The sequence below is a fragment of the Vicugna pacos genome, chromosome 4 (assembly GCF_048564905.1).
Source record: "Vicugna pacos chromosome 4, VicPac4, whole genome shotgun sequence".
NCBI classification, from domain to species: Eukaryota; Metazoa; Chordata; class Mammalia; order Artiodactyla; family Camelidae; genus Vicugna; species Vicugna pacos.
The window spans coordinates 73,638,315-73,652,692 of NC_132990.1; the positions used below are offsets into that span (position 1 = coordinate 73,638,315).

A 14,378-nucleotide genomic window follows, 5' to 3' on the forward strand; every position below is an offset into this window, starting at 1 on the left:
GTTACAGGGGTTGTGTTTATTTCACCATTCCCTGGCTCCCCTACCTGAATGAGAAAGCAAAGTCATTTATGCATCTCAGGTTGGCTGATGTTACCTAGTCTAAGATCTGGAACCTCTGTAGAGTCACAAATTTGAGTTATGGGCAGATTCTAGATTGGTTCATGAGATGTGAAACCTTTGGTCAGGGTGCTCTACGGGAGAAATCTGTGGGTTTCCCCCATGGAGAACTTTATTCTTATCAGGCTATGTGTTGTATAGCAAAGAGGCTCCAAGCCTGAGCCTCTGAGTTGTTATTTTGTTTCACAATCTTGACTTTGGAATGGTGGTAGGAGTACAAAGTTATGGTCTGGAAGGGGTGGGAGGAAAAGTGTCCTCTGTCATTAACACCAAATATGTTCTAACAGGAATTCTCTGACACCAAGTGGGTGTCCTACACTTTAATTCTGACAAGTTGGCACAGACCTCATAGGTTAAGGGCTCAGTCCCATAAGACTGCCTCCCATTCAGATGCCAGCAGCAAATGAGGTCCCCAGTTCACCCACACTTCTACCTAGCTGACTACAATTCTGACATTTCCATGACCCCCTTCAGATTCAACAATTTGCTAAAATGATTCATAGTACTCAGGAAAGTGCTAGATTTACAATTACAGTTTTATTATAAAAGATACAATTCAGGAACAGCCAAACAGAAGAGGTACATAGAGTGAGGTCTTGGGGGAGGGAGCTGCAGAGATTCCATGCCCTCTCCTGATGGGCCACCCTACCATCTCATCGTGTTCGCCAACCAGAAGCTCCCTGAGTCTTACTGACTCAGGGTTTTTATGTGGAATTTTATTACATGTGCATGGTTGATTAAACATGAGGCTGAACTCATCTTCCAGTCCCTTTCGCCTACTGGGGGTCTGGGGTTGGGACTGAAAGTCCTGACCCTCTGATCACTTGGTCAAAGGGGTTCATTTTGAATAACGAAAGACACTATCATTCAGGAAATCCCAAGGGTTTTAGGAGCTCTGTGCCAGGAATTAGGGGCAAAGACCAAATATACTTTATTATACCATATGTTCCCATTAGCTCCCCCAATTAAATATACAATCTGAGCAAAACCCATGAACTTCCTATGCAGATGCAACTTTAAGTCCCTGGCACCACCTTCCCAATGAATTCAGGAGTTGATTGCTGATTGTTTTCCAGTGGGAGGCCCACCCCTGAGACCAAATCCCACATCTACCTTTTGCCAGCCGGATGTCACCTCACCTCCAAAGTGGTTTCCTCACTTGCAAAATGGAGGCAGTAATTCCTGTCTCAGAGGGTTGTTTGTTTAATGAGATGACGAGCATCCAAGTGCCCAGCATGCAAGGGTGCACAATAATCATAGGCCCCCATCACTCACACACACACACACACACCCATCAACAGTAACACATATCTGAGCCCCTAGGCCTGATTTTATCATTAACTGAGTGACCTCAGACAAGTCCCAAGTCCCTGCCCTTCTCTGGGCCTCAAACACATTTGTATAAAGAAGCTGGGATCTGAGGTTCAGAGGTTCATGGAGGTTCATGGAGGTTCCCGTCAGCAATCAGCATCAGGGCATGAAGCAGAAAGAAGCAGCCAATAAGGGTCTGAATAACTTAAAACTTTATTATGGGCAAAATGTACTGTCCTGAGGACTCAAACCTAAAGGCAGCTTATCCAAGGTCAAGGTTCGATAAGGAAAGGAAGGGAAGCCTGAGGCTAGTCAAGGGGCCAGTGCATGGCTGAGGCCAGGGCTGGGAGCCAAGGCCATACACTGTTGAGCTCTGCCCGTTGAGTTCCAGTTGAGTCTGGGGAGGCTAGAAGGGACTCAAGACACTATAGCCCAGCATAAGGAGGGCCAGGGAGAGGCCCAGGTCAGGCCTCCCTCACCTCTGCAGAAGGAACATAGCTATGCACCATGGGGAGGTGCTCCTGATTCCCCCTAGACCAAAAGGGGGTTCTTCCCTGGGGTCATTCTGTGTTACAGAGAAAGGATCCTCCACCACCATCTACTCCTAATCTGGGATGGCTGAAACCTGGACAAAGACATAGCTCTGCAGAGCCTGCAGGGAACAGGCAGGGCAGGGCCGAGGGGGCGGTGTCAGGGCCTGAGCTCATCCTTCCACATCTGTAGCTTCTGGTCCATGGCCTGGAGCGTGGATTCATCCTGCATCAACAGATTGGTCCCACCTCTGTCTTCAAACCCCTAGGGGACCTTGGGAAGCTGGGAAGGCCTTCCCTCCCCTAGGTTTGTCCCCTACCTTCATGAAACAGAAGCGGATATAGTGGTCAAAGAGCTTCTGGTGCGGCACACTGTAGAAGACGGAGACCGGGATGGCCACTAAGCCCTGGGAAGGAGTAAGCCCAAGTCTCAACAGGGCCCCACAGCCCAGCAGGCCTCGAGGGGCTCTGAGGGACAGAGAGGCTCCCTCATGGGGTGGCAGAAGGAAAGACAGCTTCAATGCCGCATCTCCCACTTCTGTGTCAAGGTCAGAGGAAAAGCATCGCAGAGCATCATTCCAAGTCTCTCCTTACGTACAGAGGGGAGAGGGAGGCCGAGAGGGGAGATCATGTGGCAGGTCAGGGAAGAGCCAGAGAAGAAATATGTCTTAGAATCATAGTTCAGAGCTGGATGGACCTCAGAACTAATGGGTCAGCTCCTCCCTGTACAGATGGAAAGACTGAGGCCCCAGAGGGCAGGAATTCCTACCAGCCCACAAAGTATCTTTGAGCAGATTAGAAACAGGCTCCCCCATTCCTTGAAATGGATGCAACCCTGTACCATGGCTCACGGCAGAGGCTGGGCTGGGTTTGGTGCATCAGCCCCCCACGTTGGAAACCCTTACTGGTGCACAGCCTGTAAAATATACATAAAACGTGGCCCTGGCAGAGGCTCAGCCTACCTTGTTCTTGATCATCCACTTGACAAAGCGTCTGTCATAGGGCTCATCCGCAGCTCCGGGCAAGTCCGGCATCTTGCTCTCTGGGGGACAGAGGCCAAACTGAGCCCTGGGCAGCCTCCAGGCCCCGAAACCCAGTCCAGCCAGGCCAGTCTCACTCACTGAAGTCTGAGATGTCTGTGATGAGGAAGTAGCTGCCCTGGGGGATCACAGGCCTCAGGCCCACCGATTGCAGGCTTCGTATCATGTGGTCCCGGTTGTGCTGTATGGCCTGAGGGAGCTGCGCAAAGTAGCTGCTGGGCTGGCCAAAGAGCATCTGCTCCCGCTCCAAGCTCTGGGCTACTGCGGCCTAGGGAGGGGAAAGGAACAAAAGGGTGTGACCTGACCCTGGAGCCAGCCTGGGTCCCTTGTTGTCCCGCCCCCTCCCCCTGTGGTGTGGGCCCGCCCCTCCTCACCTGGCCCTGCGTCGGACAGTGATAGACGGAGTTCTGGTGCACAGTGCGCAGGTGCTTCAGGAGACTGTCCGGGCCCAGGACCCAGCCCACCTGGACCAGGAACACAGGTTGGGGGTGAGCCCTTCAGTGCCTGGCCAAACCCCTTCTGGATTCCTAGGCCAACCTCTCCTGCCAAGGATCATAGTGGGAGGGGTCACCCCCACCCTCGTTGACTCACCTTCCAGCCTGTGACACTAAAAGTCTTGCCAGCGCTGCCAATGGTCAGGGTGCGTTCCCACATGCCAGGGAGGCTGGCTGCCCAAGGCCAAAGAGAGTGGTTGCTGAGATGGGGGTAGGGGTAGGGGTAGGGGGAAGGGTGGTGGCTGGGCCCCAGCAGGCACTCCTGCTCTCAACATTCTGGACTCCCCTCTGTACTAAGCTATCTACAGGACTTATTTCAGCTCATCCTCATGACAACACTGGGAGGTAAGTGCCATTGTCTTCCCCGGTTCTCAGAGAGGTGAGGTCACTGCCCCAGGTCCCCTGACCTGTGTGGGTCCAGGCCCCTTGGTCCTAATCACCAGACCTGCGCCGACTCCCAGGTTGGGCCACAAGTGTCCAGGGGAATGGGGCACCCTGGCTGCCTCGGCTCACCAATGCTGATGTGCTGGTACCCATCGTAGACTAGCCACTGGTAGACCTCGTCCGTGATGCATACCACGTCATGCTGCTGGCACAGGCTGGCCACCAGCTCCAGTTCTGCCCTGGAGAACACCTGCAGGGACCATCCCCAAACAGAGAGACCTGCTCAGAGAGATGAAAGGACACAGCCAGAGCCAGTGCTATGGGCTTTTCTGCCCAATTCTATTGTACCCCTCCAACAGTAACCCTGTGAGGTCAGTTGTGAGGTAACAGAAAAATATATATATTGGTCTCTGCCCCAGTTCCTGGCACAGAACTCCTAAAACCCTTGTAAATTCCTAAGCGGGGGTGGGTGGGGGTATAGCTCAGTGGTAGAGCTCATGCTTAGCATTCACGAGGTCCTGGGTTCAATCCCCAGTACCTCCATTAAAAAAAAACAGGGTTACTGTTACAGTAACAGTTAATGGAGGTACTGAGTTCTGTGAGCCACTCCAGCAAATTAATTGAATCTGAGGAGGGTTGTGGGCACCTCAGATGTACAGCCACAGGTCAGAAGCACAGGGGATAACCTGGACTTGTGATTGGAGTCTGAGGTGGGGTAGGACTGAGCCCTTCACCTGTGGGATCCGACGCCATCTCCAGGAAGAGAGTGTCGGAATTGAATTAAATTGAGTTAAACTGTGGGACACCCAGCTGGTCTCACTGAGAACTGCTTGGCGTGGGAAAAAACCTACATATTTAGTGTCAGAAGCCTTGTGACTGAGGGAGGAAAGGAGAAACACGAGTGGAAGCCTGGGTCTTCCTTATATCAATTCTGTCATGTTCCCACTGTACAGATGAGAAAACCCTGGAGAGGTGAAGTCACTGTCCCAGGATCATGGGGAAGTAACAGAGGCACCCAGCCCACTCCACTACCCTAGCCCTGATACCTTCCCCGGGGATCCCTGCCCCTGTCCCTGGGACCCCTGGGAGCCTCATTCCTCAGTGTTTATCGCAGGGAGCCCACCCACTTCACAGATGAAGAAACTGAGGTCCCAAGGTAGTACATGAGTAACAGAGCAAGGACATGAGCCAATCTGGAGAGGTCCCCAGGAGGAGGTCTCTCAGGTACCTTTCCCAGGGGGTTGTTGGGTGTGTTGAGGATGAGGGCTTTGGTGCGAGACGTGAACTTGCTGGCTAGCTCTGTGGGATCCAGCTGCCAGTTACTGCTAGAATCCAGTTCCCCATCCTGGGTGGGGCACTGCAAGAGGAGGTGGGAGGGGGTGACAATAGTTACCTATCTGACATTCATCTCTAGGTATCTGGCCTTCCTCCCCGCCAGGCATCTGTCCCCACTCTCTCTCCTCTGGGGCTCCAGACACCACTCCTTCCATCCTGAAGAAACCGGCCTCCTACAGTTCCTTCCTTCTTTCCCACCTCCCAGGGTCCAACCTAGCACACTCCTTGGACTCTTCTGCCCACCCACACCCCAACCAGCATCCTCACCGGCTTCAGGGACACAAATACAGGGCGACCCCCTGCCATCAAAGTCATGGGCTCGTAACAGTCAAAAAAGGGTTCGATGATGATGACCTGGTACAAAGGTCAGATTAGCTGAGGTCAGCACCCCTGACCCTTCACCCCCACCCAGCCCTAGCTTTGCCCACTCACCTCATCTCCTTCATCCACCAGGGCCTGGAAGGCTGTGAACAGGGCCCCATAGGCACCCACAGTCACCAGCACGTTCTTGAGCGGGTCTATCTCCTGTCCCAGAAACTTCCCGAAGAAACTTGCCAGGATCTTTGTCAGTGGTGGGTAACCCTGCCAGGACAGCAGGGGTCAGCCACCCAGCTCAGCCTGAGCCCACCCTCCAGCTCAGCTGCATCCTGGCAATTCTAGCACCTCCCAGCAGCAGGCCTGGGGGCAGAATCAGCTCTTATGGGGTGAGTTCTTTCATCTCACTTGCCTGCTCCATGCCAGGCCCAGCATCCTGGGCTGACATTTGGTGGAGAACCAGACAGACCACATGCCTTCATGGAGCACAGTCCAATGGTGTTCGTGAAGGAGCAGCAACTCCACACTTCACACACCTCCCTTTTAAGTTTAAGAAGCACTTTCATGCCATCTGATTCTCTTGGCAGCCTTGCAAGAGAGGTATTATTTGATCCCTACCATTTGACAGGTAGAGAAACAAAGACCCAGAGAAAGGAAATGACTTGCCCAAGGTAACACTAGTTGAAATGCATAAATAAGACTTTATGTTGCAGCTTTGGAAGCACCCCACTTTGAGAGGAAGATTGAATCTGCATGCCTGTTCGCTAAGGACACTTATAATACATTCCAGGCTAAGCCAAGAGATTGAAACCTAAGGTCAAGAACTTAACTAAATAATTCACCAAACCAGATTTGACTGCATAAAAATGAAAACTTTCTGCACAGCAAAATATCTCATGAGCAAAGTTAAAAGACAAAGAGAGAAACATTGTAGCATAAGAGAAAGAGGGAAGACATTTAGTATATAAAGAGTCTTGCAAAGCAACACAACAAAGACATACATCCAAATGAAAAAAATTAGGTCCTTCATGAAAGAAGTACTGAAGCCCAATACACATATGAAAGGAACGAACAGCCAGCCCTAAGACCTGCCTGTTGGGGGGAATGTGAGTAAACCTCACTGGAGGGCAATTTGACAACATCCATCACAGGCTAAAATGCTTACACCCTTTGATTGCCTCGTTTTACTTCTAAGGATTTATCTGACAGAAACAGTCACATATGTGTACAAAGGTGTACACACAGAGAAAGTCACTGTGACACTGGTTATAAAGGTGAGATATCTTAATCAGACCATCTGTGCAGGGCTACGTAAGTAAATGATGGCACATCTAGGCAATGGAATACTATGCAGCCATTAAAAGAAGGAGGCAATTCGACATGAAAAGATGCCTATTACACATTATATAGTGAAATAAACAAGTTACAGAACATTATTTATAGTATGAGTACGTTTCGGTTAAAAAACCCCACAAATCTCATGTGCGTGTGTGTGTGTGTCTTTATATAAGCATTTAAAAAACTTAAAAGTTCAAAAGGCTAAACACTCAGCCAAGTAGCAAATTGTTGGCAGTGGTTATCTCTGGGTAATGAGATTTGACGGAACCTTCCCCCGGGCAGTGAGATGCACACCAAACTTTAAGAACCACTGTTCTACTCCAAGGGCTGGCAAATATTTACTCTGTCATTCTTTACAGAAAGACTTTGGATTTAGAGTCAAAACAATCAGCAGCTTGTCTTTCAGGGCTCAGCTTAGGTGTCCTCTCCTTCAGGAAGTCTTCCCTGATATCCCAGGTTTCATTCCCTCCTTCTTGTTCCCAAGTACCCCATCCTTCTCCATCACAGGCTACCAACTTCCTTCATTTTCTGCTTTTGTTTTGTTTTATTTTGGTCTGCTTTTCCCACTAGACCATGAGCTCCCTGCTAATTTATTTTTGTCTGTCTTTTCCCCGGGACCATGAACTGTCCTAGGGCCTGGAACAGAGGAGACAGTCAGTGAACACTGAACTGCCCGATGAACTCCGACACCCAGACGGGCCTGCTGCCCAGCAATACCTGCCCCTTCCTCCCCCAGGGCCTCCTTAGAGACCTATGTCCAGGGGCCCCATGAGGGGCTGGAAGACTCACAAATGCCTTCGTATACTGGTTGAGCATGAAGTCCCCGCTGACGGCGTGCTGAAAGGCTTCCACAGCGAAGTCTGGGGGTGGGAAGTCGGGGAAGCCTTGGCCCAAGTTCACGGCATCAGCCTCACTGGCCAGTTTGCCAAACTCCACCCTGGGCAACAAACAGAGAGTTGGTACCGGCCCACCTGTCTACCCCTCCACCCCTTTCTGACTTCCGCTCGCTTCCAGAGCAGGATGAGCAATGCACTGGGCTCATTCTAGAAAACTGGATAGTTAGTATTCACCTGGCCTGAAGATCTGTTTCTGGTCATAACTAGTCCTACACTTTGAGAATAGGCAAGCTCCAGTCTGACCACATATCTCAGCCCAGGGGCTTTCCAACTTACCAACTTTCCACCATGGTCCATGGTAACAAATTACCTTTACACTGCAAACCTTGCAGAGCACAGGCACGGAGCCGACAGCCTCCTTCTGCTGTGATGCACAGCAGTATCTCCGTCCTACCCTACTCTATTCTTTAGAAATACTTGTTGAGCTCTCCTAAATGGTTTCATGACCATTCATGTGTCTGTCAGCACCCTAGTTTGAAATCCTTGCTCATGCAACCCTTAATAGCCTGAGGGACGTTCTGCTTCCCGGTCTCAATGGGGACGGAGAAGCTGAGGCTTCGGGTGACTTGCCGAGTGGCTCCCAGTTAGCACGGCCAGACTTTGATTCCGTATCTGTCTGAAGTAGAGGTTATGCTTTTGACCATGACCCTGGACAGAATGGGGCCCCCCCATCCCTGCCATCTGCTGTCTCTGGCCCCTGACCACTTTTCTTCTGCCCCTACCAGGCGGCCACCTCTTCAGGGAAACTGGGAGAGAGGCTGAGAGGCCAGATGAAGAGGCTGGTTGGGGGCAGAGGAGGCAGGCTTCAATGACTTGAATTTGCATAACAGTGAATATCATTATGTCTGAAACTGATCTTTTTCTCCCCAGAGTGCCACGGTGTCTTTGCAGACACAGAGTTGCTGAGGCTCAGAGAGGTCAGTGACCTGCCCCGAGTCACACAGCAACTAAAGGCAGGGCTGAGATGCAAAATCAGGTGTTAGATGTTCCATGGTGGCTGGGACAGGGGAACCAGGCTCAAACACCCTACAGAGACCAGCTGCCCTGAAGGTTGGGCCTCTAGGGTCCTGATCCTCAGGCTACCACCCTGGGGTCAGCAGGAACCTGGGGCCTCTCATGGCCCTCATCCCTCCTGGCATTCCTCTCCTGTCCCGTACATTCCTCCCAGGCTAGCTCCTGCTCTGTCCTGCCTCTGCATGAGACAGCGTCTCCTGGCCTCAGGCTTTCCTTCTGTACAATGGGGGTAACAGGTCCAGAGTCTGTTGGCTCTGTGAGTCAGGAAAGATTCCTGCTGCCTCTCCCAGCCTGCCTCTTTGTCATTTCCTCCCTCTGAGTTGGATTTTCTGTTACCTGCAAAGTGGGCCACAAGCCTGCCCACCTGCCTTACAGAGAGGACAGAGGGTGGCAGCCTGGGGAACAGGACCCTGAAGGCCCAACTTAGCGGGCAGCCAGACTCTGTAGGGCCATTAGACCTGGCTCCCCCATCCCAAACACTGTGGGACAGCAGAGAAGATGGAGGCAGAAGATCTTTGCAAAACACAAAAGTACTCTACAGGAGGGGAGTTTGAAAGAAAAAATGGTCCCATTTTTTTGTGAAAACAACAGCTAATGATTTTTTTTAAGTACAGAGGTGTCTCTACATCCTTGACCAAAGGTGGAATGGGCTGGGGGAGCAGGGTGGGTTGGGGAGAAGCGGGAAGTTAGTTAAATCTTACTCACACATCTTCCATGGCATCCATCGTATCACTCGTGACAATGGGCACAAACGCCTTCGTATTTAGAGTTAGTTAGTAGAAAAGATATTAACTTCTGCAAATGTCAGTCAGGAGCTGCCTGTATGTTACCTTCTTGTATTCCTTAGCTTATCCTGCTCTGTACTAAGTGTGAAATGAAAGGACCCCTGGAAAGCCCTCAGCCTGGTGCCTGGGTAATGATCATCGCTCACACAATATTTCACCTCATCTTCCCAGGCCCTTCAAAGGAAAACGAATTATCTCCATTTCCCAGCTGGGGACCTGAGGGTCAGAGCAGGTGTGTCCCGGCCCCAGTGCCACAGCCAAGCAGGGTGAAGCTGAGATCCCAACCCAAGCCGGCTGCTGTGGGTCTCGTCGCTTGTGGGCTGTGCCTGCAAATCTCCCCATCTGAGTACGTGGCTGTCCTGGGTAGCAATGAGTTCCTGCAAATCCAGGGACTGCCAGCCATGTCCTGCCAAAGTGCCCAAGGGGACACCTACGCACTTCCCTGGCCCTGCCCGGCTCACCACGGGTTGTGGTCGATCCCGTCCAGCCTTCGAGCCGGCAGTCGTTTGGCCATGGCGAGCTGGAGACAGAGCAAGCAGAAGATCAGCGTGGCAGTGGTGCAGCAGCCTGGGCTCCCCGGGAGGCAATTACTTTCTAACCACAGCCTCCCCAGTCCACTGCTCCAGAAGGCGGAGAGCAGGGCAGGCTCCTGCCGGCCTCCCCCGCATCTGTCTGGGCCAGACTTTGCCCAGCTCCTCCCCATTACAAGAGCCTGGACTCACCTACCTGCCAGCCCAGGTTCCACGTAACCTGAGACACAGCCTGGCTTCAGTCAGGTTAAAGTGTGACCCAGGAGGAGCAGGAGAAAGGGCGAGAGGGGAGCAGGGGAAGGCTTATGGCGACAGTGACTTCAGCAGCTTCCGTTTATAGAGATCTTGCTAAGCTCTTCCATTTACTTCTCAGAACAAGCTGGCTGGGCCCATTTTATAGATGAGAAAAAGGAGGAGGGAGCAGGGAAAGTGATGTGTTCAAGGTCACACAACAAGTAGACTCAGGCTTGTTTGAGGCAAGGCCACATTCTGACTCGGGTGTCCGAGACACTTGCTCAATCTTTGGAGGCTCAGGGGCCCCCTCCACCCTCCTCTGCATTCCTTCCAGGACAGCATCCTCCCCAACCACAGGTATGTAGACACTGGCCAGGCCTGAGAACCTCCAAACTCAGGTCCTAAGCCTGCCTTGGCTGGGTGACACTGCACAGGTGATGTAGCTCCGCCCGGCCTCAGTCTCCCCTTGGTGTAACAAGAACGTGGGCTTCGTGGTCCCTTGGAGCTTCCTGTGGGTTTGGGTCTCAGACGGCTGGCAGGTGGTGGAGATCCCTGCTGTGGCTAATAGTGAGCCCTTACTGTTCCTCCTGCTCAGTCTCCCACAGCACCCCATCAGAGCGGCCCTGATAATCCCCCTCTAAAGATGAGGACACTGAGGCTCAAAGAGGTTCAGAGACCTGCCCAAGGTTGGAGGAGCTGGATAGGACCCTGGTCAGGGTGGTGGCAACAGAAGGGCTCCTAGCACCTGGCCCTCGCCCTGGAGGAAGACCTGGGGACCATCTGCATATGGGCCAGGCTTTCCCATCACCTGGGGAGTCCCGCTCATGTGAGTGAGTCACAGAGAGCCCAGCAGGGGGCCTGGTACCTCACAGTGGGTGCTTTGCCAACGGTGGCAGCCCTGACCCTTCACTGAATCCCTGACACCTATCACCAGGCCTGGCACTCGGTACATGTCAAAATAGTTAACAATGAGAGGGTGATCCCTGCCAGGGAAAGTCATGTTATCACCAAAATGTCAGTTAGCAGTGATTATCTTTGGTTTGTTAGTTAACAGATATTTTTTTCTTCTCTTCATTACTTATAATTTTCTTATTTTCTAAATTTTCTAAAATAAAAATTTTATTTTTATGATTAAAAAATGTGGGAGAAAAAATGGGAGAAAAATCACATTTTAGAGGAATATTTATCAGTGTGATATACTGATATCAATAAAATAGGCTGCAAAATAGTATATATGGACTCATTATGCTTTATAAAAAATATACCCATATATGTATATGTGCATATATATGTGTGTGTGTGTATATATACACACACACACATATATATATATATACACACACTTTTTTTTCTATAACCTGATGTGAATAGGAAAAAAGTTTGGAAGGGAACATATCAAAATGTTAACAAAGGTTCTCTCTGAGTGGTGGAATTGTAGATGATTTAGTTATAGGCGTGCTTTTCTACGTTTCTAAGCTTTTCGTACGTAGATCATACCATATTTGATTGATTCTGATACGCATATTTTTTCACATTGCACTCTCTCTGAATACAGATGTGTCTTAGAATCTATAGCATGAGTTTAATTGGCAATATCCCCCTCACTAGTGCATAAAATAACAGTGCATCTTATAAGTGATGGCGTTAGGGATTCAATGACATGAGGGATTACTTTTGGGTATACATCATATTAAAAAAAATAATGAAGTGAAGATGAGTCGGGGCAGCGGCAGGGGTGGGAGTAAAGTTGGAGGGAGGGAAGTTTGAGGAGGGTTGGGGTGGGGGAAGGAGTAGAGGGGAACAGGAGCACAGAGAGAGAGCAAAAGTGGTGAATGGCGATGAATGAGTTTAGGAAGGAGATAAAAATGGGATCCCAGAAATGTGGGGTGCTCAAAGGAGTGACTTTTAAGTATGTCACACCAGACTTAGGATAAGTAAGGAAACAGTGACTATTCTTGGTCTTATGCATAATGTATTTATTCAGCCAAAGTTTACTGAGCACCTACTGTGTACTGAACACTGGGTTGGGCACAGGGCATGATGGGGAGGCAGCAACACCAAGAAGACCATTCAGATGCAGAGCTACAAGTTCTAGATTAGAAGCAAGGGTAAGGGAAGGGCCCACACCCAGGCCGCAGTCAGAGAAGGCTTCTTGAAAGAGGCGGCCCGTGCACAGCTTTGAAGCCAGGACCAAGCTAGTTCCCAGGAGCTCTGGGTAATGCAGGCAGCAGAGCATGAAGGGCACTTACAGTCTGGTGCAACCACCGGGTGAGCGAAGCTCCAGACTTCTTTCCCCAGAGGGGCCCCACCAGATGCACATAGATGGCCGCTGTATTCCTGAACATGCCTCCCAGAGCCTTGGGGCACTGACGATGTCTCCTCTGAGGGCAGAGGAGAATGCCCTGGCCAGAAACTGGCTCCGAGCCCAGGACTTGGGTCACACACACACAGCTCTAGTAACAATGACAACAATAAGAGCTAGTATTTACTGGGCAGTCACTGTATACCGGGCATGGCAACAAGGGTTTTATTGCACAAGTGCACAAGTATCCCTCCATCCTTGAAACCACCCCGTGAACCCCCCTCCCCAGCCACCAGAGACCCTTTTCAAACGTAAGTCACCTCTAATGAAAAATGAGCCAGGGGAAGACTATGGCTGGCCCCTAACATCACAGAGTCAACTCTGCACTATGCTCTCACTCTGGAAACACACATACCACTTCCAAATTATTCCTGTGCTAAAACCAGATCTAAATCAGATCATGCTTCTGGATTACTAAAATACAAGGGACAGAAGAACACGTTAAATGACACCACAGAGATGCAATCAACAAATTCAGGCTGATGGAAACTCCATAGAACCACTTACCCTGTTTCTTCAATAAAGTGCAAGGGGAAAAAAAGCCTGGAGCATTACAGATAAATGGAGACTTAACACGTAAATAAAAAAGCGAATGCCTTGAAAAAGAAGAAAAAAGTTGAAAGATACACTGCACAATTTCAAAGCTCGTTGAAAAGCTAAAGGAACCAAGAAAGTATGGTACAGGCATAAGGATAGACATATAAATCAATGGGATAGAGTTGAAAGTCCAGACATAAACTCTAGCTTTTACAGCCAGTTGCTATTTGACAAGGGTGCCAAGAGAATTCAATGAGGAAAGAACAGTCTTTTCAACAAATGGTGCTGGGACAACTGGATGCACACACGCAAAAGAATGAACTTGGGTCCTTACCTCACACCGTAACAAAAATTAACTCGAAGTAGATTGCAGACTTAATGTAAGAGCTAAAACCATAAAACCCCTAGAACGAAACAGGAGTAAATCTTCATGACCGTAAGTTAGAAGATAGTTTCTTATATGCAACACCGAAAGCACAAACAATGAAAGAAAAAGTAGATAAAATGGACTTCATCAAAATTAAAAACTTTTGTGTCTCAAAGGATACTATCAAGAAAGCAAGAAGACAACCCACAGTATGGGAGAAAATATTTGCAAATTGTAAATCTGAGTGTCTCCAAAGAGATCTAAATGGCTAGTCAGCACCTGAGAAGTGCCACATTAAGACACCACTTCACATCCACTGGAATGGCTATAACAAATAAGACAGATAATTACAAGTATTTCGAGGACGGTGAGAAATTGGAACCCTTGTACGTTGCTTCTGGGAATGTGAAATGGTGCAGCTGCTGTGGAAAACAGTCTAGAAGTTTCTCAAAATGTTAAACATAGAGTTACCATGTGACCTAGCAATTCCACTCCTAGGTATATATACCCTATTCATGAAGAAAAAAAGTCCACACAAAAACTTGTATGTAATATTCATAAGAAGCATGATTACTAATAGTCAAAAAAGTGGAGACATCCTAAATGCCCATCAGCTGATGGACAATGTGGTAAATCCATATGATTTAACGCCATCTGACAGTAAGTGGGAGTGAAGCGCTCACACACTACAACATGGATGAAAACGTGCTAAGTAGTAGGAGAAAGACCACAGATTGTATGATTCCATTGACATGAAACAGACAAACCTACAGAGACAGAGAAAGAGCC

At 49.7% G+C, this 14,378-nt stretch overlaps 1 protein-coding gene across 7 annotated transcripts in view; it reads right to left on the bottom strand.

The window, feature by feature from the left end:
* Positions 1 to 1,617: 1,617 nt before the first annotated feature.
* The window catches only part of KYAT1 (kynurenine aminotransferase 1), a 28,737-nt gene continuing 15,976 nt past the window's right edge, over positions 1,618 to 14,378 (bottom strand). For 3 of the 7 annotated variants that reach the window (XM_015240273.3, XM_072960235.1, XM_072960236.1), the window contains exons 2-13: positions 10,021 to 10,079; positions 7,654 to 7,801; positions 5,644 to 5,793; positions 5,479 to 5,565; positions 5,105 to 5,233; positions 4,006 to 4,126; positions 3,590 to 3,666; positions 3,373 to 3,462; positions 3,080 to 3,266; positions 2,921 to 3,000; positions 2,279 to 2,365; positions 1,618 to 2,184 (exon numbers count right to left, since the gene is read on the bottom strand). In XM_015240273.3, coding sequence (XP_015095759.2) covers positions 2,119 to 2,184; positions 2,279 to 2,365; positions 2,921 to 3,000; positions 3,080 to 3,266; positions 3,373 to 3,462; positions 3,590 to 3,666; positions 4,006 to 4,126; positions 5,105 to 5,233; positions 5,479 to 5,565; positions 5,644 to 5,793; positions 7,654 to 7,801; positions 10,021 to 10,073 — 1,275 coding nt within the window. In that variant the 5' untranslated portion in view covers positions 10,074 to 10,079 and the 3' untranslated portion in view covers positions 1,618 to 2,118. The other 4 variants (XM_031677638.2, XM_015240272.3, XM_072960237.1 and 1 more) reach the window with 4 other exon arrangements.